General features: G+C 51.8%; 2 protein-coding genes across 3 annotated transcripts in view; one reads left to right on the top strand and one right to left on the bottom strand.

Annotated features, from left to right (window-relative positions):
• Positions 1 to 7,483, top strand: part of NFKBID (nuclear factor of kappa light polypeptide gene enhancer in B-cells inhibitor, delta) — a 14,533-nt gene extending 7,050 nt beyond the window's left edge. For both annotated transcript variants that reach the window (XM_011948390.1, XM_011948399.1), the window contains exons 10-12: positions 4,958 to 5,074; positions 5,394 to 5,558; positions 6,826 to 7,483. In XM_011948390.1, the coding sequence (XP_011803780.1) occupies positions 4,958 to 5,074; positions 5,394 to 5,558; positions 6,826 to 6,879 (336 nt within the window). In that variant the 3' untranslated portion in view covers positions 6,880 to 7,483. The remainder of the gene's footprint in view (positions 1 to 4,957; positions 5,075 to 5,393; positions 5,559 to 6,825) is intronic.
• An 8,622-nt stretch (positions 7,484 to 16,105) lies between these two features.
• APLP1 (amyloid beta (A4) precursor-like protein 1) overlaps positions 16,106 to 27,694 on the bottom strand; it is a 12,469-nt gene continuing 880 nt past the window's right edge. Inside the window, exons 2-17 of the mRNA XM_011948384.1 lie at positions 26,627 to 26,770; positions 25,507 to 25,639; positions 25,187 to 25,299; positions 24,792 to 24,925; positions 24,495 to 24,679; positions 23,905 to 24,035; positions 22,822 to 22,896; positions 21,826 to 21,984; positions 21,612 to 21,740; positions 19,712 to 19,811; positions 18,510 to 18,617; positions 18,227 to 18,250; positions 17,239 to 17,309; positions 16,941 to 17,003; positions 16,676 to 16,819; positions 16,106 to 16,554 (exon numbers count right to left, since the gene is read on the bottom strand). Of these exons, the coding sequence (XP_011803774.1) occupies positions 16,456 to 16,554; positions 16,676 to 16,819; positions 16,941 to 17,003; positions 17,239 to 17,309; positions 18,227 to 18,250; positions 18,510 to 18,617; positions 19,712 to 19,811; positions 21,612 to 21,740; positions 21,826 to 21,984; positions 22,822 to 22,896; positions 23,905 to 24,035; positions 24,495 to 24,679; positions 24,792 to 24,925; positions 25,187 to 25,299; positions 25,507 to 25,639; positions 26,627 to 26,770 (1,812 nt within the window). The 3' untranslated portion in view covers positions 16,106 to 16,455. The remainder of the gene's footprint in view (positions 16,555 to 16,675; positions 16,820 to 16,940; positions 17,004 to 17,238; positions 17,310 to 18,226; positions 18,251 to 18,509; positions 18,618 to 19,711; positions 19,812 to 21,611; positions 21,741 to 21,825; positions 21,985 to 22,821; positions 22,897 to 23,904; positions 24,036 to 24,494; positions 24,680 to 24,791; positions 24,926 to 25,186; positions 25,300 to 25,506; positions 25,640 to 26,626; positions 26,771 to 27,694) is intronic.

The following is a 27,694-nucleotide window of genomic DNA, read 5'->3' as shown; positions in this document are numbered from 1 at the left end:
GGCTTTCATCGTGTTGGCCAGGCTGGTCTCAAACTCCTGACCTCAAATGATCCTCCCACCTTGGCCTCCCAAAGTGCTGGGATTACAGGCGTGAGCCACCTTGCCCGGCCCCTAGTTGTTAACTGGGAATAATATTACTGACCTTAGGGTATGTTCTCAAGCACTTACTATTCATTCATCAAGCACTGAGTTTCAGATTAGCTTATTGAAACCTCACAAACACCCTTTGACATGTGTACTCTTTCTATTTTCTCTATTTTATTGATAAGGAAACTGAGGCACAGGAAATCAAAAATCTTTTTTTTTTTCTTTTTGAAACGGAGTTTTGCTCTTGTCGCCCAGGCTGGAGTGCAATGGTGCAATCTCGGCTCACTGCAACCTCCGCCTCCTGGGTTCAAGCGATTCTCCTGTCTCAGCCTCCCGAGTAGCTGGGATTACGGGTTCCCACCACCACGCCCAGCTAATTTTGTATTTTTAGTAGAGACAGGGTTTCTCCATGTTGGCCAGGCTGTTCTCGAACTCCCGACCTCAGGTGATCTTCCTGCCTCGGCCTCCCAAAGTGCTGGGATTGCAAGGGTAAGCCACTGCACCTGGCCTCAAAAATCTTTTTGAGACAGGGTCTCACTCTGTCACTCAGGCTGGAGTGCAGTGGCATGATCACAGCTTATTGCAGCCTTGACCCTGTGCACTTAAGTGATCCAGCCTCCCAAGTAACTGTGATCACAAGCATGCACCACCACCCCTGGCTACTTTTTTGTAGAGGTAAGGTCTGTCTATGTTGGCCAGGCAGGTCTCAAACTCCTGAGCTCAAGCAATCCTTCCACCTCTGCCTCTGAAAGTGCTGGGATTATAGTTGTGAGCCACTGCACCCAGCCCAAAAAATCGTACAGCTTGTGAGTGTCAGAGAGGGGATTAGAACCCAGGTAGTCTGACTTTAGAACCTAGCTTTTAATTATGTTCTATTCCTTTCTTGTGACAGTAGCTCCTTCATAGGCTGGCTGAGATAATTAAACATCCACAAAAAATGTTTATTTATTTATTGAGATGGAATCTCACTCTGTCACCCAAGCTGGAGTGCAGTGGTGCGATCTCGGCTCACTGCAACCTCTGCCTCCCGGGTTCAAGCGATGCTTCTGCCTCAGCCTCCTGAGTAGCTGGGACTACAGTCATGCACCACCACGCCCGGCCGATTTTTTTGTATTTTTAGTGGAGACGGGGTTTCACTATGTTGGCCAGGCTGGTCTTGAACTCCTGACCTCAGGTGATCTGCCCACCTTGGCCTCCCAAAGTGCTGGCATTACAGGCATGAGCCACCATGCCCAGCCAAAAAATGTTTTTTTGGTTAAAGAATATTGAACACCAATAAAATATAGAAAATAGTAGAATGAACTCCTTGTGTCCAACATCAGTAACCAGCGACTCATGGCCAGTCTTGCCCCCATCCACTCTCTCACTGTCGTGATTTTTTTTTTTTTTTTTTTTGACAGATCTCGCTCTGTCACCCAGGCTGGAGTGCAGTGGCGTGATCTCAGCTTACTGCAAGCTGCACCTCCCGGGTTCACACCATTCTCCTGCCTCAGCCTCCCGAGTAGCTGGGACTACAGGCACCCGCCACCATGCCCAGCTAATTTTTTGCATTTTTAGTAGAGACGGGATTTCACTGTGTTAGCCAGGATGGTCTCGATCTCCTGACCTCATCATCCGCCCTCCTTGGCTTCCCAAAGTGCTAGGATTACAGGCATGAGCCACCACGCCCGGCCTCTCACGTTCATGTGATTTTTAAGCAAATTCAGACACATATTTTTTTCAATAAATATTTGTATATCTTTAAAGAATAGCGGTGTTTAGCAGAGTTAGCTAGATGGTGGGGATGGACTGTAGGAAGGACGGGCATGGCTGAGTAGCGACAAGATAAGGCATTATTAGCGGGGTCTGGAAATGAATGATGCCAATCTAGGCTCTTACTGGTTGCAAAGTAGAGCTAAGTGATCATTTGGGCAATACAGAGAAGGTGGAATTGATACTTTGGTAGTTCATTCCTTTCTTCACTCAGAATTTTGGACACATGATGTGGCTACCAGTGTGCTAGTGATGGGGCATAAAGTTGCTTTTTGTTTGTTTGTTTTTTAGAGACAGGGTCTGGCTTTGTCACCCAGGCTGGAGTGCCATGGTGCTATCACGAATCACTGAAGCCTCAACCTCCTGGCCTCAAGCATTCCACCCACCTCAGCCTCCCAAGTAACTGGGATTACAGGCATGAGCCACCTCACCCGACTAATTGTTTTCTATTTTTTGTAGAGATGGAGTCTCGCTATGTTGCCCAGGCTGGTCTCGAACTCCTGGGCCCAGGTGACCCCCCAGCCTTGGCCTCCCAAGTGCTGGGATTACAGGTGTGAGCTGCCGTGCCCAGCTACCTATAATGTTTTAATAAGAAAAGACCACTCTCTTGTACTTTTAGACATTACAATTTAATTGAAAAGAGAGGAGATGATAAGTAAACAAAGAACTGAACATAATTACAAATCAGGATGAGCGCTGCCTCGGAAATATAGGAGCTCCTAGGCAATGAAAAGACTGGCTTTATATTGGATGCGGGGCTTACGATGAAGGTCGTTCTGAGGAAATTACATTTAAGTTGAGTGAGAAATGATGAAGAGGAAGAATTAACTGTGTGGTAGGGTTCTGGGAGAACTCAGAAATCAAGGAGTATTTCTCTGAAAACAGGACAAATAAATTGTTCTTTTTTTTTTTTTTTGAGATGGCGTCTCACTGTCACCCAGGCTGGAGTGCAGTGGTGCAGTCTCGGCTCACTGCAACCTTCCGGATTCAAGTGATTCTCCTGCCTCAGCCTCCCGAGTAGCTGGGACTACAGGCGTGTGCTATCACACCCCTCTAAGTTTTGTATTTTTAGTAATAATAACAAATTTTAAAAAAATAATACAGATGGCTGGGTGCGGTGGCTCATGCCTGTAATCCAAGCACTTTGGGAGGCCCAGGTGAGTGGGTTGCTTGAGCTCAGGAGTTCGAGACCAGCCTCAGCAACATAGGGAGACCACATCTCTACAAAAAAATACAAAAATTAGCTGGGCTTGATGGCGCATGCCTGTGGTCCCAGGTACTCAGGAGGCTGAGGTGGGAGGATCACCTGAACCTGGGGAGGTCAAGGCTGCAGTGAGCCATGGTTTTGCCACTGCACTCCAGCCTGGGCAACAGAGCGAGACCCCGTCTCAAAAAACAAACAAAAAAAAATAACTTCTGTTTTTTGAGACAGAGTGTCGCTCTGTTGCCCAGACTGGAGTGATATTGGCTCACTGCAACCTCTGCCTCCCACATTCAAGCTATTCCTGTGCCTCAGCCTCCCAAGTAGGTGGGATTATAGGCACGTGCCACCACGCCTGGCTAATTTTTGTATTTTTAATAGAGACGGTTTCACCATGTTGGCCAGGCTGGTCTCAAACTCTTGACCTCAAGTGATCCGCCTGCCTCGGCCTCCCAAAGTGTTGGGATTACAGGCACGAGCCCCTGTGCCCTTCAAAAAGAAAAAGAACTTTTTAAACCTCAGTATCATTACTCTGTCTTTAAAAAATTAAAGATTTTCTTGCAATACCAAATATCCCGGCTATAGTCAAATTTCCTTTTGGCTATAAAATGATCATTTTTTTCATTAAAAAAAAATCAAGATCCAAGTAAGCAAACATCTATGATGTTACATCTTTTCAAATCACTTTTAATCTAGAGCTTGGTTTTGTCTTCATTTTTTGGATGAGCAAACTAGGTGGTTTTGCCCTGTTATCAGCACATAAAATGTTTTTTTTTTTTTTTTTTTTTTGAGACGGAGTCTCGCTGTGCCGCCCAGGCTGGAGTGCAGTGGCCGGATCTCAGCTCACTGCAAGCTCCGCCTCCCGGGTTCTCCTGCCTCAGCCTCCGGAGTAGCTGGGATTACAGGTGCCCGCCACCTTGCCCGGCTAGTTTTTTTGTATTTTTTTTGGTAGAGACGGGGTTTCACCGTGTTAGCCAGGATGGTCTTGATCTCCTGACCTCGTGATCCGCCCGCCTCAGCCTCCCAAAGTGCTAGGATTACAGCCTTGAGCCACCGCGCCCGGCCAGCACATAAAATGTTTAACATTCATTATCATTTGCAAACTCCTTAAAGACACATAAAAAGGTTTCATTTTAGAAAATGTCTTTTATTTTCCCCCAAATATGACGAGAACAGCTCAATATTGTGGTGCAGTATTGCAATATTAGCTAGTCCACTGATTAATGCTGCCAACTCCTGTGCTTGTAGATAAAGTACAGTCTGTGTGGGTCGGGATGCAGTTTAATGTGTTGAATGGAGGGCGGGTAGCCAAGGCAGTTGCTTTGAAGAACTGGAAAAGGAATCTCTTGTCCCAGACACTGGTGTGAAAATTGTCATAAGAAATGTACAGTTCTGGGAGGTGTATGGTGTGAATGGTACACCCTGAGAAGTGGTGTTGTGCAGTGCACGAGACATACAACTGAATAAGGCACTCTTGGTGGGGCTTGCAGAGGAGGGCCACGATCCTATTTATTTATTTATTTATTTATTTATTTATTTATTTTGAGATAGAGCGTCACTCTGTCACCCATGCTGGAGTGTAGTGGCATGGTCATGGCCCACTGTAGCCTTGAACTCCTAGGCTCAAATAATCCTCCTGCCTCAGCCTCCCAAGCAGCTGGGGCTACAGGTGTGCACCAGCACGCCTGGCCAATTTTTCTATTTTTTGTAGAGACGAGGTCTTGCTGTGCTGTCCAGGCTGGTCTCCAGTTCCTGGCCTCAAGTGGTCCTCCTTCTTCAGCCTCCCAAAGTGCTAGGATTACAGGTGTGAACCACCACACTCTGCCAAGGATCAGGGTCTCTAAAGGCTCCTGGATTAAGTGGGAAGGTGCGTGGATGTGAGGCTGGCCCTGACCTCTGCCATTCCCCTCCACCTAGGAGATCAAGAGCAACAAGACAGTTCTGCACTTGGCTGTGCAGGCTGCCAACCCCACTCTGGTTCAGCTGCTGCTGGAGCTGCCCCGGGGAGACCTGCGGACCTTTGTCAACATGAAGGTGGGAGCTGGGGCTGGAAAGTCCAGGTTGTGTGGGTTACAGTAGAGGGGGCAATGGGATGTTAGGGGTCCTGGGGGCTGTGGACGTGGAGGGGACGATGTGTGGGATTTGCAGGGGAATGTGTAGGAAGCAGACATAGATTGCCCCGGAACGTGTAGGCCATGGACACAGGGATGCGTGCAGCGTGGCTGTGGCTGGGGGAGGTCTGGGATGTGAAAGGACAAGTACAGGACGTGGACAAGGCAGAAATTGAAGTGCAGTTTAGAGGCCTGGGCCAGCTGAGCCCAGATCCCCATGAGCCCTCCCCTTACTTTTCCAGGCCCACGGGAACACAGCCCTCCACATGGCGGCTGCTCTGCCCCCTGGGCCGGCCCAGGAGGCCATCGTGCGGCACCTGTTGGCAGCTGGGGCGGACCCCACACTGCGCAACCTGGAGAATGAGCAGCCTGTTCACCTGCTGCGGCCCGGGCCGGGCCCTGAGGGGGTGAGTAAGCACTGAGCCTGCCTGTAGAGTGGCTTCTGAGCTCTCGGGCACGGGATGACCTCCCTGCCCCACCCAATGCTCACTTTCAGAGAATGACTTCTAAATCTGGAAGGTGACTTCAGCCCTCAGGCAACTCTGACTCTATAATGTGCCTCTGACCTCAGTGTTTCATCCCTTACCCCAGAATGGTGACTTCTCTGATCTCTGTCCCAACCCTGACCTCACAGTGTGACCTGTACTCCCAATCCTGAATCTTGCTTGACCTCAAGGTGTGACCTTTGATCCCCAAGTGTGACCTCCTACCCTCTTCCCCTTAACCTTGGGTCCTGACCTCAGATGTGACTTTTGACCTCTTACCTGTTCCCTTCAATTCCCTCTCATTGCTCACCCCCAGGTGGGAACCCCCAGCCAGTAGCCCCTTTCCCTTCACTGAAGTTCTGTTTCCTGACCCTTTCTCAGTGTATGAACCCAGGCCTTGACCTTCTTCCCACATCTTTATTTTTATTTTTATTTATTTATTTATTTTGAGGCAGTGTCTTGCTCTGTTGCCTAGGCTGGAGTGCAGTGGCATGATCACAGCTCACTGCAGCCTCAAGCTCCTGGGCTCAAGGGATCCTCCCACCTCAGCCTCTCTAGTTGCTGGTACTACAGGCAGGCAGCACCATACCCAGCTAATTTTGTTTTTTTTTTAAGAGATGGGATCTCACATGTTGTCCAGGCTGGTCTCAAACTCCTGGCCTCAATTGATCCTCCCGCCTTGGCCTCCCAAAGTGTTGGGTTCACAGGCATGAACCATCACTCCCAGCCTTCTTCCCTAATCTTTTTTTTTTTTTTGGTGACACAGTCTTGCTTTGTCACCCAGGCTGGAGTGCAGTGGTGCAATTTTAGCTCACTGCAAGCTCCGCCTCCCAGGTTCATGTGATTCTCCTGCCTCAGCCTCCCAAGTTGGGACTAAAGGCACGTGCGCCACCATGCCCGGCTAATTTTTGTGTCTTTGGTAGAGGCGGGGTTTCGCCATGGTGGCCGGGCTGGTCTTGAACTCCTGACCTCGGGTGATTTGCCCACCTTAGCCCCACAAAGTGCTGGGATTACAGATGTGAGCCACTGCACCTGGCTCTTCCGAAGTCTTGACTCTGGACCTCTGACCGGCAAATCCAGTGGGCCCCACTCAACCTCTCTTCTCTAACCCCTCCCTCTGCATGGCGTGCCTTCCCCACCTCTGCTTCCAACCTGACAGACTTCTCTCCCTCTTTTGCCTTGTCTACAGCTCCGGCAGCTGTTGAAGAGGAGCCGTGTGGCGCCGCCAGGCCTGTCCTCTTAGGACTCAAACCCAGACCCTGGACTGATTTTCCAGTCCCCACCGTCCTGCGGGACAGCCAGCGTATGCTAATGTTGCAAATCCATGATAATGTATGTGGAATATCCTGCCATTGGGGTCTTACATTAAAACCCCAGAATGGCTGCAGAGGGGTGAACAGGCCCCAATATTTGGGGTGCTGTGATACCCCTCTTCTACCCACAAGGAGCCTTCTTGATGATTTCTGTGAAATCGAGGCCCCTTGTTTGTTTCTGTGAAACACCCTGCACCCCTAGTCCTTTCCCCGCTGAGATCCTTCGGGTTCTCTCCTGTAACTCAGCTTTTCGTTCCCAGAAACCCAAATGTAATCCCCCTACATGGTGCTTGGGGCATCTCAATACCATCTCAGTACAGCTTCTACAATGGCCTCCTCGCCCTCCCCAGGACCCACACCCTTTGGGTCCTCACCCTGAGACAGGAGGGACCCTCTGAGATCAGAGACCCTTAGGTCCCACTGCTCTCTGATTCAGAACTCAGCTGGGCCCCGTTCCAGACCCCAGCATTCCTGGTCACTCCCTCCCTAATCTGAGCATCTCTCAAGCTCTTTATTAAACTCAGTTTGGGTCAGGTTTGGTGGTTCATGCCTATAATCCTAACACTGGGAGGCCGAGGCGGGTGGATCAGTTGAGGTCAGGAGTTTGAGACCAGCCTGGCCAACATGGTGAAACCCTGTCTCCACTAAAAATACAAAAAAAAATTAGCTGGACGTGGTGGCACGCACCTGTAGTCCCAGCTACTTGGGAGGCTGAGGCAGGAGAATTGCTTGAACCCAGGAGGTGGAGGTTGCAGTGAGCCAAGATTGTACCACTGCACTCCAGCCTGGGTGACAAAACAAAATTCTGTCTCAAAAAAAAAATTAAAATGAAATAAAAATAAACTCAATTTGGACTAGAACCATTGTTGTCTGATCTCTGGGGGCACTGGTACAGGGGAGTGGCTGTGATGCCCGCTGAGGGGTCATATTGGGATGAATGTGCCTGAGGAGGGAGGACGTAGCAGCCACCATGGGTGCCAAGTCCGTATCCCATCACCCTCACCCTGGTGACACAAGCAGGACTGGCCTTTGGGAGGCCAAGGTGTGAGGATCACTTGAGGCCAGGAGTTTGAGACCAGCCTAGGTGTCAGCCCCAAAATATTTGCCTTCGGGCAATCTCAGACCACTGGTGTGGCTCTGCCCTGGGTATGGGTGTGGCAAGTGTTGAAAGCCAGGGGATTCGTGCCCACTTCCCACTCCAGCAGCCCTCAGCCAGTTACTGATAGGAGATGGTCCCCCACCTGTCTGTTGGGCTAACTTGGAAATGCATGGCCTATGCAGGCTCTAGAGTTCCCCAGTGGATGAATCCCCAGTTCCCTACAGTGGTTTGGGCTTGATAAAATACCCTTTATCATCTGCTCTCTCTTCTCTGTGTCTCTTCCCGCCTCCCCTACCAATGTTCTCCATCCCTTCCAACTTTCCCTCCAATCCTTCCCTCCACAGCTGCTTTTGGAGAAACCCAAATTAAGACCTCCACAAAACCCCATTCTCAGCCAGGTGCAGTGGCTCACCGTTATAATTGCAGCACTTTGGGAGGCCAAGGCGGGCAGATCACTTGAGGTCAGGAGTTTGAGACCATCCTGGCCAACATGGCAAAAACTCATCTCTACTAAAAATACAAAAATTAGCCAGGCGTGTTGGCATGTGCCTGTAATCCCAGCTACTTGGGAGGCTGAGGCATGAGAATCGCTTGAACCTGGGAGGCAGAGGTTGTAGTGAGCTGAGATTATGCCACTGCACTCCAATCTGGGCGACAGAACAAGACTCTGTCTCAAAGACAAGAAACAAACAGAAAAACCCAAGACTGGGCACGGTGGCTCACGCCTGTAATCCCTGCACTTTGGGAGGCTGAGGTAGGTGGACCACCTGAGGTCAGGAGTTTGAGACCAGCCTGGCCAACATGATGAAACCCTGTCTCTACTAAAAGTACAAAAGATTAGTCAGGTGTGGTGGTGGGCACCTGTAACCCCAACTACTCAGGAAGCTGAGGCAGGAGAATCTCTTGAACCCAGGAAGCAGAGGTTTCAGTGAGCCAAGATTGTGCCACTGCACTCCAACCTGGGCAACAAGAGCAAAACTCCGTCTCAAAAACAAAACAAAACAAAACAAACAAAAACAAACCCCAAAACCCCAAACCCCATTCTCATACCCGCTCCACAGCCGCTGCTCTGGCCCCTGCGATATAATCGCCCAAAGAGCCCCCATCCCAGAAAGCCCTCGAACCCATCATGGCCCCTGCAGCTAGGAACCTTTCATGAACCACAAACCGAATGTACATATTAGCACACTCCAGGGCTCCGGCCAGTGTCTCCACCCCAAAACTTAAGGCTTAAACCAACACCCTTTTAATTTTTTTTTTCTTTTTTCGTCTTTTTTGAGATTGGAGACGGAGTCTGTCTCTTGCCAGGCTGGAGTGCAGTGCCGCGATCTCCTGTCGCTGCAGCCTCCGCCTCCTGGGTTCAGGTGATTCTCCTGCCTCTCTGCCTGCCGAGTAGCTGGGATTACAGGCACCCGCCACCACATCTGGCTAATATTTGTATTTGTTTAGTAGAGATGGGGTTCCAGCATGTTGGCCAGGCTGGTCTCGAACTCCTGACCTCAAGTGATCCGCCCGCCTCAGCCTCCCGAAGTGCTGGGATTACAGGTGTGAACCACTGCACCCAGCCCCTCTTAATTGTTTCTGACTGAAATCTAGGCCGGGTTCAGCTGTGTTTTGCTCTCTCCCTTTTGTTCCTTATGTGGATGCAGTCAACCTGAGGCCCAACTGGCCTGGAAATCCACGACGCCTTCACTCACATGCCTGATAGCTCAGTGGAGATATTGGAGCTTCCAGGAGTGGCCAAGAGTCTCTCCATGCAGTCCAGGAGGGCAGGTAGATCTCTTCACTTCAGATCATGGCTCAGCTCTCCAAGAGGGAGAGATTCAAGGAGACAAGCTCCTGCTTGTATCATGCTTGTTGACATGTCATTGATCCCAGATCAGTGTGGGAGGCATTACACAAGGGTCTGAATATTGGGAGACAGAGTTATCTGGGGGCTGGGCAAGGTGCCTCACTCCTGTAATCCCAGCACTCTGGGAGGCCGAGGTGGGGGGATCACCTGAGGTCAGGGGTTGGAGACCAGCCTGGTCAACATGGTAAAACCCTGTCTCTACTAAAAATACAAAAATTAGCTGGGCATGGTGGTGGGTGCCTGTAGTCCCAGCTACTTGGGAGGCTGAGGCAGGAGAATTGCTTGAACTTGGAGATGGAGGTTGCAGTAAGGTGAGATCACACCACGGAACTCCAGCCTGGGCAACAGAGCAAGACTCTGTCTGAAAGAAAGAAACAAGGAAGGGAGGAAGCGAGGAAAGGAGGGAGGGAGGGAGAGAAGGAGTCATCAGGAGCTCCTGATGTTAGGGTTCCCATATCAGCTGTCTTATACCAGCATGTGTGTGCCCTCATATGTATTCACACATTGGCAGCGGGTCCAGGAAAATTTCCTACAAATATGCAGTATTTCATTGATTCTAAGAAGAACTTAATTGAGATGGACGTGGTGGCTCATGCCTGTAATTCCAGCACTTTTGGAGGCAGAGGTGGGAGGATCACTTGAGCCTAGGAATTTGAGACCAGCAACCTAGTGAGACACACTCTACCAAAATAAACAAACAAACAAAAACAAACAAATTAGCTGTGTGTGGTGGTGCACACCTGTAGTCCCAGCTACTTTGGAGGCTGAGGCAGGAGGCTCACTTGAGCCCAGGAGTTTTATGCTGCAGTGAACCATGATTGCAGCACTGCACTCCAGTGTGGGAGACAGCAAGACACTGTCTCTAAAATAAGTAAATAAATAATAATAACAAAATAAAAAATTCAGAAGGACTTAATTGGGATAATCTGATAGTCAATTGTGTGACATAGTTTATACTTTGCCTTTTTTTCCCTTTTGTGGTACCTAAAATAATGCTATTTTTTATCACTGATGGCATCTGAGGTTTTGTTGACATATAAGATGTATATCTCAATTTGTATTGTTATGGAGTGCATGGTTGTGTCCCTCTAAAATTCATTTGTTGAAACCATAAGCCCCAATGGGGTAGTATTTGGAGATGGGCCTTTGGGAGGTAGTTAGGTCATGAGGGTGGAACCCTCTTGAATGGAACTAATGTCCTTGTTAGAAGAGACGGGGGAGTCTGGACGTGATGGCTCACGCCTGTAATCCCAGCACTTTGGGAGGCCGTGGCGGGTGGATCACCTGAGGTCCAGAGTTGGAGACCAGCCTGACCAACATGGAGAAACCCTGTCTCTACTAAAAATACATATTAGCTGGGCATGGTGGCGCATGCCTGTAATCCCAGCTACTCGGGAGGCTGAGGCAGGAGAATCGCTTGAACCTGGGAGGTAGAGGTTGCGGTGACCCGAGATGGCGCTATTGCACTGCCGCCTGGGCAACAACAGTGAAACTCCATCTCAAAAAACAACAACAACAACAACAACAACAACAACAAAAAACAAAAAACAAAAAAGAAGAAGAGACAGGAGACAGCTTGCTTCTCTGCTGTCTACTCTGCCATATGAAGATGCAGTAAGAGGATGGCCGTCACACTGGCTCATGCCTGTAATCCCAGCATTTTGGGATGCCGGGATGGGAGGATAGCTTGAGCTCAGGAGTTTGAGACCAGCGTGTGAAGCATGGTGAAACCCTGTCTCTATTTAAAAAAAAAAAAAAAATAGCCAGGTGTAGTGGTGCACACCTGTGGTCCCAGCTACTTGAGAAAGTAAGGCAGGAGAATTGCCTGAGCCTGGGCGATCAAGGCTGCAGTGAGCTATGATTGCACCACTGCACTCCAGCCAGGTGACAGAACAAGACCTTGTCAAAAAAAAAAAAAAAAGAAGAAGAAGAAAGAAAACCATCTGCAAACCAGGAAGAGAGCCCTCATCAGACTTTGGAGCTGCTGGCACCTTGATCTTGGACTTCTCAGCCTCTAGCACTTGTGAGAAATAAATGTATATTGTTTAAGCCACCCAGCCCACGGTATTCTATAACCCAAACTAAGATGCATATCAACACACACATGTGCACACACCCACCCCACTAACATGATAAAATGTCCCTCAGAAACTTTGTGTATATATATATATATATATAATATATATATATATATATTTTTTTTTAATAAGAACAGGGTCTCACTCTGTTGCTCAGGCTGGAGTACAGTGGTGCAATGTCAGCTCACTGCAGCCTCTGCCTCCTGCCTGGACTCAAGTGATCCTCCTGCCTCAGCCTCCTGAGAAGCTGGGACCACAGGTGTGTGCCACCACACCCGGCTAATTTTTTTCATTTTTATTTTTGTAGATACAGGGTCTCACTATGTTGCCCAGGCTGGTCTCGAACTCCTGGGCTCAAGGAATCCTCCCACCTCGGCCTCCCAAAATGCTGGGATTACAGGCATGAGCAACTGCATCTGGCCATATATACTTATTATTATTATTTTGAGACCAGGTCTCAATCTGTCACCCTTGACTTTCTGCAGCCTCTACCTCTTACGCTCAAGCAATTCTCCCACTTCAGCCTCCTGAGTAGCTGGAACTACAGGCACTGACCACCATGCCTGGCTAATTTTTTTTTCTTTTTTTTCTTTTCTTTTCTTTTTTTTTTTTAGAGACTGTGTCTCACTATGTTGCCCAGGCTGGTCTTGAACTCCTGGACTCAAGTGATCCTTCCACCTCAGTCTCCCAAATTGCTGAGATTACAGGCATGAGCTACTGCACATGGTAGAAACTGAATTATTACAAGAAAAATTGGCCGGGCCCTTTGGTTCACGCCTGTAATCTCAACACTTTGAGAGGCCAAGGCAGGTGGATCATCTGAGGCCAAGAGTTCAAGATCAGCATGGCCAACATAGTGAAACCTTGTCTCTACTAAAAATACCAAAATTAGCCAGGCATGGTGGCAGGTGCCTGTAATCTCAGTTACTTGGGAGGCTGAGGCAGGAGAACCATTTGAACCTGGGAGGTGGAGGCTGCTGTGAGCCAAGATCGCACCACTGCACTCCAGCCTGACAAGACTCTGTCTAAAAAAAAAAAAAATTAAAAATTAAAAAAAGAAGAATTATCAAGATCATCTTCAGTGGGAAAAGAATGGTTTAGGGGTGCAAGAACATCAGATAAGTAACAGCAAAATTATTTTTCCTGCTGTAATTTGAATAACAACATTTTAAAATTAAATACTCTAAGTATTACCATTAAACTTTGCACACTGACCATATTGAGCAAAACTGCCTTACTTTTCCTGTTTCACCTGCTTGGAGCTCCTTACTTATTGTTAGCCTGTTGATCACTCTTGGTTGTGAAAACACAAAGGCAGCTTTCAACCCCTGTGGTGCCTGTGGTGTTAGTGATAGATTTCCGCTGGGTTCATCCGAGTATAACCAAAGATATAACCAGTATCAGAATGATTGTGCAAACTGACTTCTCTACAGAAACTGGCATTGCGTCCAACTTGCACCATGAAGCGTCCTCTCTTAACATCTACCAGGTGTATATTTAATATACACGAGCTATATTTACAGTTATATATTATGAAGAACCACAGCTAACTCACAGGCCCTTTGGGAGAATTAGAAATAGATGCTCCCTCCCCAAACCATCTGTCAGAAAATCATGCAAGATACTGACATTAGAACATGACACTTTACTGCCATCTACTGGGAAGCTGTGGTAAAAAAGCCAATCTACAACGGGAGGTGAATGGTAGGTATCACTTGGATTTTATTTATTTATTTATTTATTTATTTATTTATTTATTTATTTATTTATAGACAGGGTCTCTCTATGTTGCCCAGGCTGAAGTGCAGTGGCTATTCACAGGTGCTATCCCACCACTGATCAGCATGAGAGTCTTGACCTGTGTTTCCTGGGCCGGTTCCCATTCCCAGGAAGTCATCATATTGATGCTGAACTTAGTGTGGACACCCAATTGGCATAGTGCACTACAATCCAGAAGCCCTGGGCTCAAGCAATTCTCTTGCCTCAGCCTCCCAGGTAGCTGGGACTACAGCAGTGTGCCACTGTGCCCAGCCACGTGGAATTTTGAAGCGCACAATCGGAACACCATATGGGACAACCTTGGAGTATTAAACAGGAGGTTAACAAACTGGCCAGGAGAGTGGATGCTGGAGCCAGGCTTCTTGGGTTGAATTCTTAGCTCTGACTCTTCCTAGATGATGACAGAGCATGTGATGTAACGACTCTCAGTCTCATTTCCCCATCTGTAGATAAGAATAGTCATAATACCGACTCCATTGGATGAAAATGTGAACTCCGAATATCTGAGACAGGTCTCAATGAATTCATAAAGTTTATTTTGCCAAGGCTGAGGATCTGCACCTGTGACACAGCCTTAGGAAGTCCTGACAACATGTGCCCAAGGTGTGCGGGGTACAACTGGGTTTTATACATTTCAGGGAGACATGAGACATCGATCGACATATGTTAAGATGTACTTTGGTTCTGTCTGGAAAGGCGGGACAACACAAAGCAGGGAGGAGGCTTACAAGCCACAGGTAGGTGAGAGACAAACGGTTGCATCCTTTTGAGTTTCTGGTTAGCTTTTCCAAAGAAGGCGATCAGAATATGCCTCTGTCAGGGATGACTTTGAATAGAAAGGGAGGCAGGTTTGCCCTAAGCAGTTCCCAGCTTGACTTTTCCCTTTAACTTAGTGATTTGGGACCCCCAAGACTTATTTTCCATTCACAGAAGTAATGGTTAAGTGTGCCAGTGCATGTAAAGCCCTCAAAGTAGTGTCTGGCACAGGGTGAACACCATATGAGTGTTTGCTACCTAATACTTTAAAATTTATTTCACAAATACTTGCTAAGTGGCAGGTGTAGTTGTAACATCTCCACAAATATTAACCCTTTTAATCCTCCTAACAACTCTCTTGGGACAGATAACAGCATATGTAGAGGGCTAACCCCAGCCAGCATAATGGGACATGTGAAGGTATAAATTCCAATACTGGGCACGGTGCTGCACGCCTGTAATTCCAGCTACTCAGGAGGCTAAGGTGGGAGGATCACTTGAGGCCAGGACTTGGAGAGCAGCCTGGGCAACATAGCAAGATCCCATCTCTCTTTTTTTTTTTTTTTTTTGAGATGGAGTTCCCTCTTCTTGCTCAGGCTGGAGTGCAGTGGCGTGATCTTGGCTCATTGCAACCTCCGCCTCCTGGGTTCAAGCGGTTCTCCTGCCTCAGCCCCCCAAGTAGCTGGGATTACAGACATGCACCACCAAGCCCAGCTAATTTTGTATTTTTAGTAGAGACGAGGTTTCACCATGTTAGTCAGGCTGGTCTCGAACTCCTGACCTCAGGTGATCCGCCCACCTCAGCCTCCCAAAGTGCTGAGATTACAGGCGTGAGCCACCACGCCCAGCCTAAATTTTTTTTTTTTTTTAATTATCCAGGGGTGGTGGTGCGTGCTTATAGTTCCAGCTATTCGGGAGGCTGAGGCAGGAGGGTCACTTGAGCCCAAGAGTTGGAAGCTGCAGTGAGCTATGACTGCACCACTGCACTCCACCCTAAGTGACAGTGTGAGACCCTGACTCTTAAAAAAAGGGAGGTGGGGAAAGGAAAGAAAAAGAAATTCTTCTGCATTTATATGGGCAGTAGGGGGAGAAAATAAAACGAAGTTCGGTAGGCACGTGCAGATATAGATCCCTTTCTGGGACACGTGACTGGAATCTCCACACTCCAGAGAGTTTCTATAGACTGCCCAAGAAGGAAGGAAGACTTTGGGGAATGGGAAGGGTGGTTCACGATTCATAATATCTTACAGGACTCTCGAAGATTGGGGTGGGCGCTGCGTGTGATTGTGTGTGAGGCTAAGCAGATGGCAGGGGAAACTCGCTGGAGCCCAGCCTCCTTGGGGCCCACCCTGGTACCCAGCAGACTGAGAGTTACAAGGCGCGGCCAGTTCAGCACCGCGGAGAGCTCCAGGACAGGCGCTGATCCCCCGACTCTGAGCCCAGCCCCCGGCGCTCCCAGCCCTTCCCGCAGGCCCCGCCCAGATTTAAAGCTTCGTCATCCCGTTTAAAGAGGCCAAGGCGGCCTGGGCGGGGATGACACCGCGTCCAGCTGTGGTTACAGACTAATTCTCCCACAGAGACTCAGGCTGGCCTGGTAGGGAAGAGGACTTTATTGGGATGTTAGTAGGGAAACATGAGAGGGTGAATTCCAGGGAATAGACACTAGGACCAAGGTGTTGGTCACCTTAAGGATCCATAAATTAACTTAAAAAATAAATTAAGGTGAGGAGGTGCCACATGGGGAGGCTGCTGGGACTATCTGGGAATTCTTAGGGATGGAATTTGGAATTGGAAAGGAGAAATAAGAATTTCCAGCCCTCTCACAAAAGGGTGTGAAATGATCACTTCAAGACTCCCGGCTGCCCTAGGCTGGGAGTTGGGGTTCTGGGGCTCCAGGAAGAGGGGAGGTCTGGGTTCGGCTGAAGGGGTGAAGGGGGCCGGGTCAGGGTCGTTCCTCCAGGAAGCGGTAGGTGGGGTTCTCATAGCCGTGCCGCTGCAGTTCGCGGAGCTGCTGCTCCTCCAGGGTCAGCATGGGGTCCACCTGCAATGGGCAGGGGAACGACAGGACAGTGGGGTGCGGGGGCGGGACTGCCCGCAGGCCTCTCAGCCTGCCCACACCTGGGCTCAGAACTCTTCCCACAGGCCGCCCTCGTGGGTCTTACCTCCACTACGCCATGGCTGATAGCCCCGTAGGGCTTCTTCCTGCGCAGAAGCAGCATGGAGAGGACGATGAGGGAGCCTCCGCCCGCTCCCATGATCAGCAGACCCGATACAGCCTCACGGGACACCCCTGTCCCAGCTGGTGCCTGCAGGAAGAAGAGATGGGGCAGAGGGCATCTTTTAGGGACCTGTGTGGCTTTGGGAATCACAGCCTGGCCGCTGACCTCTGGCCTCTTCCCCTAGGTACCCAGCTGTTCCTCCTCTTACCAGCTCATCCCTCTGAATCTCCGATGAGTGGAAAGGGAAACCCCTCGGAACAGACGCATTCACCTGGTGGAGCAGGAGGTGTCAGGGACCCAGAAGCCTGGCACCAGCCTCCTCCTCCCCAGGGGCCCAAGAGAGCGTCCCTCAACCCTCTCATTTTCTAGGATCTCAATTCCATGTCCTCAGCTCCCTCTTCCCTCAGGACAAGGAATCTAAGCCCCCAGCATCTCCTCCCTCATACCCAGCAGTATAGGCCCCACTCTTGTTCCCCTTTGGGAGCCCACAGGTCTGACTAACTTACCTTTTGCTCATACTGTTCCAGCGGGGACATCTTCTCTTTCTCAGGGGATGCAGCGTCTTGTTCTGTGGACCCTACCCCCAAGTCTGATCTCATTCTTTTTTTTTTTTTTTAGACAGAGTCGCACTCTGTCACCCAGGCTGGAGTGCAGTGGCATGATCTCAGCTCACTGCAGCCTCAACTTCCTGGGCTCCAGTGATCCTTCTATGTCAGCCTCCCGAGCAGCTGGGACTACTGACATGCCCTACCACACCCAGGTAATTTTAAAATTATTTGTATGTACAGGGTCTCATTATGTTGCCCAGGCTGGTCTCAAACTCCTGGCCTCAAGGGATCCTCCTGCCTCAGCCTCTCAAAGTGCTAGGATTACGGGTGTGAGCCACCAGTGCTTGGCCCTATTTCATTCTTTTTTTTTTTTTGAGACGGAGCCTCGCTCTGTCGCCCAGGCTGGAGTGCAGTGGCCGGATCTCAGCTCACTGCAAGCTCCGCCTCCTTGGTTTGTGCCATTCTCCTGCCTCAGCCTCCCGAGTAGCTGGGACTACAGGCGCCCGCTACCTCGCCCGGCTAGTTTTTTGTATTTTTTAGTAGAGACGGGGTTTCACCGTGTTAGCCAGGATGGTCTCGATCTCCTGACCTTGTGATCCGCCCGTCTCGGCCTCCCAAAGTGCTGGGATTACAGGCTTCAGCCACCGCGCCCGGCCAGTTTTTTGTATTTTTTTAGTAGAGACGCGGTTTCACCGTGTTAGCCAGGATGGTCTCGATCTCCTGACCTTGTGATCCGCCCGTCTCAGCCTCCCAAAGTGCTGGGATTACAGGCTTCAGCCACCGTGCAGGGCCCCTATTTCATTCTTTAGGGTTCAGAGGAGGGGCTTGGAAAGTATATCGGACTCTACTCCAGGGAGTCTGAGGTTCCCAATGGATGGACCCTGTTTCCTTCTGGGTTCAGGGATTAGTGGGATTTGGAGGCTGGGGTTAACTACGAGACACTCACCTTTTGGAAGGGTCATGGGGGTGTCTGCTGGAAGCCAGAGGAAGCCAGGCAGTGGAACAGTGAAGAGAGGAGGGTATCAGCAAAGAAAGGTGGAGAAACATCCTCCCAGGGACCAAGAATGAAGATGGGGGATCCTACAGAGGCCTCCGCAACCTTAGACGTTCCTCCCCATCCTCTCCCAGTCACTGTGGTGGTGAAGACACCCTCAGACTCTAGGGGATTACAAATTAAGCTGGGGCATGTTCCCCAATGTCTGGGGTCATCTATATGTGGGCTCACTCACCGTCCTTGGAATCTGGAGGCTGCAGCCCACCCTTGTCCTCACTGCTGCCCCCAGGGGCAGGGGCTTCCAATTCACTGGGACCCAGGTGTTCAGAGTGGAGGAGTTCCTCTGAGGGGGAGATGCAGAAAGGTGGCTGAGGTAGTGAGCACTGGGGTGAGTGAAGGGCACCCTAACAGTAGAGCAACTGGGGGATCATGCAGACAGCAGAGTCAGCCCCAAGTGTGGGATAGCCAGAAGTGTGATCTGAGAAAGTGGGAAGCTGGAGGGAGACACTGCTGGAAGGAAGGATGGAGGCTGAAGTTTCAAGATTATGGCTTTTTTTTTTTTGAGACAGAGTCTCACTCTTGTTTCTCAGGTTAGAGTGCAATAACGTGATCTCAGATCACTGCAACCTCCACCTCCTGGGTTCAAGTGATTCTCCTGCCTCAGCCTCCTGAGTAGCTGGGACTAGAGGCAAGTGCCACCACGCCTGGCTAATTTTTTAATTTTTAGTAAAGATGGGGTTTCACTATGTTGGCCAGGCTGGTCTCGAACTCCTGACCTAAAGTGATCCACCCACCTCAGCCTCCTAACGTGCTGGGATTATAAGCGTGAGCCACTGCACCCAGCTCAAGATGATAGCTTTCTTAAATACCAGAGAATCAGGGTTATGTGTGAGATATCCAGGAGGAAGCCACAATAGATCTGGGGGCTGTGGTAGTTCGCACTTTCTGGTATGCATATAGGTTCCTTCCCTTGAATCTGGACTGGATTTGTAACTTGTTTTAACAAATAGAATGTGCACCCAAGCCTTAAGACCTAGCAACTTCCCTTTGATGTCTTGGAGAGCATGAACGACCAAGTAGGGAATCCAGCTACCCTGCTGGTGAGACCACATGGAGAGGCTCCATGGAGAAGAGAGGCCCTGAGCCTCCTTGGAGAGGGAGAAAGGTCTGTTTGTGCTAGACTCCCAGCCCCCAGATGATCTGCTAGCTAAATACAACTGCATGCTTGACCACTGGCAAGACCACTAGAAGAACCACTCTGCTGAGCCCAGACTGGATGGCAGAATCATGAACAAAGAAAAATGGTTGTTGATTTTCACTGCTAAGTTCTGGGCTGGTTTGTTACAGAGAAATAAATGAAATTGGGGGGATCAATATTTAGGAGTCAAGATCTGCCCTTGGAGTTCTGGAATGGGGGCCGGGGTAATAGGCACTCACGGATTTGGGGCCGCAGCTCCTGAGCCAGGTGGGGGTTCTGGTCAAGCAGGCCCAGGCTCTGATTCACCCTCTCCTCAATCACCTGAAGGTGGGTCTGCACCTGTGGGGAGTGGACATGAAGGATGAGCTGGGCAATGCAGGCTGGAGACGAGGAAACTGAGGCAGTATGAAGAAGGAATTCAATAGTGGCCGAGGAAAAGTGGCACATGCAATGGACAGGACGTGTGGCACAAGGGTCAGGAACTGGGCCATAGGAGAAGGAAATTGAAGAATGACGTCCAAGGAACAGAAAGTGGGGTTTGAGGGGATTCCAGAGACAGGGATTGAGGACTGGAGGGTCATACAGATGACATGGTTCAAGGCAAGATTTGGAGTTCAAGAGCACAGAACGGAGTTTCATAGACAGAAAGAAAACATCCAGGAAAGGGGAATTCAAATTTGAGCGCACAGAACAGGGGTTCCAGGGAAAACAAGTGGAGTTATGGAGAAAGGAGGTTGAGGGACAGGAAGAGGGTTCAAGGAACAAGGGGATTCTTGACTGGGCACAGTGGCTCATGCCTGTAATCCCAGCACTTTGGGAGGCCGAGGTGGGCGGATCACCTGAGGTCAGGAGTTCGAGACCAGCCTGGGCAACACGGCAAAACCCTGCCTCTACTAAAAATACTAGATTGGTGCAAGTTATTGGGGTTTCTGGCTAGGCACGGTGGCTCGTGCCTGTAATCCCAGCATTTTGGGAGGCCAAGGCGTGCTGATCACCTGAGCTCAGGAGTTCGAGATCAGCCCGGCCAACATGCTGAAACCCAGTGTCTACTAAAAATACAAAAATTAGCTGGGGTCAGGCGTGGTGGCTCACACCTATAATCCTAATACTTTAGGAGGCCAAGGGTGGATCACCTGAGGTCGAGTTCAAGACCAGCCTGACCAATATGGTGAAACCCCATCTCTACTAAAAATATAATAATCAGCCAGATGTGGTGACACCCGCCTGTAGTCCCAGCTACTCGGGAGGCTGAGGCAGGAGAATAGCTTGAACCCGGTAGGTGGAGGTTGCAGTGAGTCCAGATCATGTCACTGCACTCCAGCCTGGGCAACAGAGTGAGACTCTTGTCAAAAAAAAAAATAGCCTGGCATGGTGGCAGGCTCCTGTAATCCCAGCTACTCAAGAGGCTGAGGCAGAATTGCTAGAACCCAGGAGGTGGAGGCTGCAGTGAGCAGAGATCATACCATTGCACTCCAGCCCGGATGACAGAGCGAGACTGTCTCAAAAAAAAAAAAAAAAAAAAAAAAGAGAGGGTTCTGGGAAAGGCAGTGAAAATCCAAGGGACAGAACATAGGATCGGCCAGGCGCGGTGGCTCAAGCATGTAATCCCAGCACTTTGGGAGGCCAAGACGGGCAGATCACGAGGTCAGGAGATCGAGACCATCCTGGCTAACACGGTGAAACCCTGTCTCTACTAAAAAATACAAAAAACTAGCCGGGCGAGGTGGCGGGCGCCTGTAGTCCCAGCTACTTGGGAGGCTGAGGCAGGAGAATGGCGTAAACCCGGAAGGCGGAGCTTGCAGTGAGCTGAGATCCGGCCACTGCACTCCAGCTTGGGCGACAGAGCGAGACTCCGTCTCAAAAAAAAAACAAAAAACAAAAAAAAACCCATAGGATCAAGGGCAGGGGGAGTAAGAATCCAAGGCACAAGAAACAGGCGTCAAAGGCACAGCGTGTAAGGGTCCATGTTTCAGGGTCAGGAAGCAGAGTTGAGAGACTGGGAAGGGGCAGAGAAGCGGTGTTCAAGGGATAGGAAGGGGTTCAAGAGACAGAAAAAGGGTCTAAGGGACAAGAGAAGAGCCTGAGGTGCTGGCGTCTGAGGAATAGCAGTGCATTTGGGAGCTGGAAGGATGTGAGCACCTGGAAACGCATCTGCTGTGCCTTCTCGGGATCCATGGCAGCCACGTGCTGGTAGTGGCGCAGTGTGTGCCTCTGCTCCTTCTGCTCCGCACGCAGGTAGTGCTGCAGGGCCATCAGGACACGCTCCGCCTGTGGAAGGGACACAGGCTGCCCAAGCCCACCCTGATCCTTGTCACCCTCTGCTCTCTGCTCTCTGCCCCCATGGTCTCCGCACCTGAGGCGGATCCCCCTGCAGGGCCGCAAGGAAGCCCTCCAAGGCAGCCCGGCGCTGGTCGTTGATAAGGGCGATGACACGGGTGGCATGGGTCTCCACCAGGCGCTGTCGCTCACCAGACACCTGCTCCTCCAGGGTCTGCAGAATGGACTGGAAGTGCTGGGGAGCAGGTGGGCACAGGGTCAGGAGAGGAGAAGATGGGTCAAAGCCTGGCCAAAGAGAGCCTGGAAAGGCAGGGCTACATGGGGTTAGGGGGTGTTCCAGGGGTCCAGGCCTGGGCAGAACCAAAGTTTACGGACTGGAAGGGGTGGGCTACAGGGCCAGGCAGAGTGGAGGTGGGACTAGGCCCACTGGGAGCCAATGTGAGGATGTCAACTGTAAGAATGAGTGGAAACAATCTGGGAGCAGAACTGGCCAATGTTAAGGTGAAAGGGACAGAGCCTTGCAGGGCTCCTGGCCTGGGCAGGGTCAAACTAGAGACAGGCTGTGCATAAATGACACGATAGGGGTGGGACCAAGAGCTGGAATGGGGGCTAACATGAGTGGGGTCTCCATGGGGTAGGTCAGGTTGAAAGAGGTGAGATGGGCCGGGCAGAGTCAGAATCAGGGGGCGGGGCCTGATAGAGACATGAATGCATCAAAGAGAGACCAAGAAGGCCCTGGCTGCATCTGCAGGAGCCCCGGCTTGGGACAGGACTCCAGCGCCAGCCCTGAGAGGCAAGTCAAGTGTAGATGGGGCCAAATATGGCCAATCTGAGGACCAGAGCGGTTTCAGGTCAGATGGCGGCTAAGAGGGGCAGAGCTGCATGTAGACATGGTGACAGGAAAGGCAAAAATAGGGGCAGAGATGCATGTAGGCATGGGGACAGGAAAGGCTAAAATAGGTAGGTGGAAAGGGGTGGAACTGGATGGGCAGGACACAGCCACAGCCAGGTGAAACTGAGTATGCTCCAGGTGGTGGACAGGCATGAGTAGGACCCACTGGGGCTGTCCTACCTCATTCAGGGCCTGTCTGTCGGCTTTAGGCAGGTTCTTGGACTGGTTGTCGGCCATGGCCCATTCACGCATCACCTGCGCAGGGAGGGGAGCTTCAGGATCCCAGAATCCACCCTGATCCACCTGGCAAGTCCCCCAACCCCTCTTTAAGATTTTAGAGGCCCCATGGCCGGGCACGGTGGCTCTTGCCTGTAATCCCAGCACATTGCAGGGCCAACGTGGGTGGATCACGAGGTCAAGAGATCAAGACCATCCTGGCTAACATGGTGAAACCTCATTTCTACTAAAAATACAAAAAATTAGCTGGGCGCGGTGTGGGTACCAGTAGTCCCAGCTGGGGACTCGGGAGTACTTGGGAGTAGAGGCTGAGGCAGGAGAATGGCGTGAACCCAGGAGGCGAAGCTTGCAGTGAGTGGAGATCGCACCCCTGCACTCTAGACTAGGCGACAGAGCGAAACTCTGTCTCGAAAAAAAAAAAAAAAAAGATTTTAGAGGCCCCAGATCCCTTAAGTTTTACTGGCTCTTGGGTTCCAGATCCAGAAGGAGTTTAAGCTGAAAGAGAGGCCGGGCGTGGTGGCTCATGCCTGTAATCCCAGCACTTTGGGAGGTCGAGGTGGGTGGATCTCCTGCGGTCAGGAGTTCAAGACCAGCCTGGCCAACATGGTGAAACCCTGTCTTTACTAAAAATACAAAAATTAGCTGGGCGTGGTGGCAGGTGCCTGTAATTCCAGCTACTCGGGAGACTGAGGCAGAGGAATCACTGGAGCCCAGGAGGCAGAGGTTGCAGTGGGCTGAGATCCCACCATTGCACTCCAGCCTGGGTGTTAAGAGCGAAACTCTGTCACAACAACAACAACAAAAACCAATAAAGTGAAACTAGAGTTTCCATAGAATCTGGTGGCATCTCAGTAGGATTCTAGATGGGCCATGGATCTCTGGTCATCTTAGGGGACGGTGTTGAGAGCTCAAGGTCAAAGGGGCTTAGGGAGCCTTTGGAGGTAGTATCAATGTGTCCTGGAGGAGTTTCCTGGTATTTAGGGAGCTCTGTACTGTAGGGGGTCCTGGGGCCCCCGGTATCATCACCTCATTAATCTGGCGCATCCTACGCTCCTCCAGGTCCATCTTGGCCCTCAGGAACCCCTCGTGCTCACTGATTTCCCCAGGCATGCCAAAGTAAATATCCACACCATCTGTGGGCCTCGGGGTGGGAGTGACTGCAAGACCAGGGATCAGGAGGTCAGTCTGCAGCCCACCTCCAGGTCGCCTTTTCTACTTAGAGAACCACATTTCCTAGAGTGCACCGGAGACCATATGCACCCAGTTTAGCCACCGCTGCTGCCTGGCATTATGGGAGATGTAGTTCTGGACTGGGCCTAGCCTTTTCTTGCAAAGCTTGGGAATCCATTACACCATCTTCCAAGCTTTCCTGAAATGATCCTCAGGACCTACCCAATGGCCCCTCTACTCCCAAGTACCCCAGGTACCCCCAAACCACCCCCTCCCTTGGCAGGTTAGCTCTTCTACCTCTGTTTTATCCAAAGATACTCTCATCTTTTCTCCTCAGTTGGGCCTTTCCCCCATAGGCCCCTCCCAAAAACAGCCCCTGGCAACACTCCCCCAGATCTTTCTCCCTCTATGGTGGAGAGGCCCCAGAGGTTCCGAGATTGCCTCACCTTTGCTGACCACTGCAAGCGTATGGGAGCTTGGGGGTGGGACCCTTTCCTCCTCCTCTTCCTCTTCAGCCTGTGGAGGCTCCACGAAGTAATCATCTACTGGCTGTGGGAAGGATTCCTCCTCTTCCTCATCCTCAGCCCCCTCTACTCTGCTCCCCGGGGGCCAGAACCGGGTGGAGGGGTCACTGAGGGAGCAGGAGAGGACCCATGCAATAAGAACCCAGGCCCAGGCTCCCAGGCTTCCATCCCCTGCCTCAGGAACCTTGGGATGGGCATGGGGAGTTCCCTCCCACTCACCCAACTGCTGTCCCAGATGGGTCAGGGGTCCCTGGAGGGGGACAGCACACATACTCCACACCACGGAACCGATCCGAGCCACAGGGTAAAAGCATGCCCGAGCCGTGCAGGATGAGGCCCTGGGAGCTGCAGGCCTGTAGGAAGAGTGGACCCAGATGCCAGGATTGTGGGGTAGGAGAGGTAGATGGGGAGCTGGGCTGCCTGGGTTGGGGGTTGAAGAGGCTGGGAGCCTGGATTCCTGGTTCTGGAGGAAGGGGTTGGGGGATGAAATTCTTAGATCCCAAGTGGGAAGAGGATGCTGGTGGCTCAGACTCCTCGGTTCTGGTGGAGGAGGGTGTTAGGGGTCCTGGTTCCTGGGTTCTGGGGGCTGGGGACAGGTGGGCCAAGGTCCTGACCTCCTGTGCCTCCTGATGCCTCCGGGTTGAACTCTCGCATTGGTCCATGCGCTCCTGGTGCAAGAACCGGCAGCCTTCAGGCACCAGCAGGGCCTCGCTCACAAATTCACCAGCTGGGGAAGCACGGGACACCGGGGTGAGACTCTCCTACAGCACCAACCCCATCCTCCTCAGAATCCAGATATTTTATCCTCAGAGGCTTCTCTGCCCCACTTAGGACACAAGCACCCAGCCCCTTAATGTGGGCCCAAGAGAGGGGCTCAGAATTTTGCCCCTCTGAAACTCCCACCTCAGTTCCCCTCTCCCCGCCTGGGACTCACGCAGGCAGCGGAAGGGCACAACCTGGTGGTGGGGGTGGGTGCAGCTGCCGCTCCGGGTACCCCCGCACCAGCGCTCCATGGGGATGGCCTGCGTAGCCTGCTCTACACGTGCGATCTGCAGCTCCGGGTACATCTGGGGGGATCAGATGGGGGCAATCAGCCCACAGCCCCGCCTCTGCCAGCCACCCCTCTCCAGTAGTCAGGTCCCCTTTCTTCCCTCCCTCCCTCCCTCCTTTCTCTCTCTCTGTCTTTCTCTCTTTCGGAGATTTGCTCTTGTCGCCCAGGCTGGAGTGCAATGGTACAATCTCTGCTCACTGCAACCTCCTCCTCCCAGGTTCAAGTGATTCTCCTGTCTCAGCCTCCCGAGTAGTTGGGATTACAGGCACGCACCACCATGCCCGGCTAATTTTTGTAGTTTTAGTAGAGACAGGGTTTCGCCATGTTGGCCAGGCTGGTCTCGAACTTCTGACCTCAGGTGATCCGCCTCCGCCTCCCCAAGTACTGCGATGACAGGCATGAGCCACTGCGCCTGGCCAGGTCCGTTTTCAAGGCTATCATTTTCCTGTGCTGTTTCTTTCTGAAGGTCCCTCTAAGCCCACCTCTCTGGTCACCCCTCTCCGCAGTCAGATTCGTCTCCCCAAAGGTCTCACCCTCCTTTTAGCCCCGCCTTTCCCTCTATTTCGCCTCTCCAAAACTCTCCCTTCCCGTTACAGACCTGTCTTTTCGTGGCCACGCCCCCCAGCTTTCCGCGCTTTCATTGGGCTCCACCCCTTTCCCCGTCTTGCTGGTCCTTAAGGTCTCTTTTTGTCTTAGCCCCGCCTATCCTTTCGCCACTCCCCACTACACCTCTGCTCTTTACAAAGACCACCAGATTCCTAAATTCCACTTCTTCTCTGGCTATCTCGCGGTTCTCCCCTTTCCTGACTTAGTATCTCAAAACAGGTCCCCTACCCTAGCATAGTTGCGCCTCTTTATTGGCCACGCCCCCCAGCCTCCACGTCTTAGATCCCGCGGCACCTTGGACCACGCCTTTTTCAAGTGTCGCTTTCTACGGGCGGCCCCGCCTCGTTTGGGGCCTGCTTTCCCGCTGGCCCCGCCCCTCTCGCTCGGCTCCGCCCACCTGTCTGCAGTACTCGAGCACGCGCTGCGGGTCCCGGAGACAGCGTCGAGAGCGCTGTGGGTCTGGTTCCCAGCGGCCGGTGCGCAGATCCCGGTGAAGGGTTAGGCGCCCGCATAGTCCAGCCACCTGGGCCGACCCCGGGGCCTGGACGGAAGTGGAGGGGACAATGAGGGCCCGGGGGGCGTGAGGGTCCCCCGGTTCTTTGCTCCCTAGGACCGAGACCCCCAGCACCAGCCCCTCCCCCAAGCACCGGTGTGCACACCGCCTCCCTGGAGGCACCGTTCCCTGGGAAACAGCTCCCGTAGGGCGGGGGCGCCCTAGCTCTCCCGTTGCTATGGCGACCCGGGTCCCCCGGGATTCTTTCTGCCTTGTTGCCGCGGAGACAGACTCCGCCCCGACCCCAGCGCAGCCGCTCTGGAGCCCGAAGGAGTTAAACCTGAATCGCGGAGGAGGCCAGAACCCAGGCGTTCTGGCCCCTCCTCCCTCCGTCCCTTGCTCAGGCTTCGGTTGCAGGGTGCAAAGCTGACAAGGCCTGGCTTCAGGGGCCTACAGTCCTGGACACCAGGTCCTTGAGGACTGGAGAGCTACATCTGGTTGGGGTGGGTGGTGACTGAAGGACCGGACTCCTGGGTCCTGGGAGGGTGCAAGGGCCTCCATATGGGTCCAGAGAATACAAGGGGTCTGGATTATTGGATCTAAGTTCCTCGCTGCTTGGTGGGTCCTATGTCCAGGAGGGAGGGGGTTGGGACCTAGTCACCTGGGTCTGGAGAGGGGGCTGGATTTCTGGGACCAGGGGCTCTGAATAGACCAGTTCCTATGCTCGGGGTGGGAGGGGGCTGGGACGTCGGAGGATGGGGGAGCTGGGGCCTGGAACCCTGGGTTCATAAATGCGGTTGGGGGCGCCTGGGGGCTGACCACCTGGCTGGAAAGACCGCGCTTTCTGCCCTGGACATGTCCACGCCGGCGTCCAGAGACCCGGTCCCGCCCCTTCCCCCATCCCCCAGGACCTGGCCCGGCCTCACCTCGGCCGCTCCGGGGCTCCCACCGGCCAGGCTCCCGATGGCGGGC

The sequence above is a fragment of the Colobus angolensis genome, unplaced genomic scaffold (assembly GCF_000951035.1).
Source record: "Colobus angolensis palliatus isolate OR3802 unplaced genomic scaffold, Cang.pa_1.0 Scaffold107, whole genome shotgun sequence".
Classification (NCBI taxonomy): domain Eukaryota; kingdom Metazoa; phylum Chordata; class Mammalia; order Primates; family Cercopithecidae; genus Colobus; species Colobus angolensis.
The sequence above is the reverse complement of the archived record's forward strand: the minus strand, read 5'-3'. Positions and strand labels throughout refer to the sequence as shown.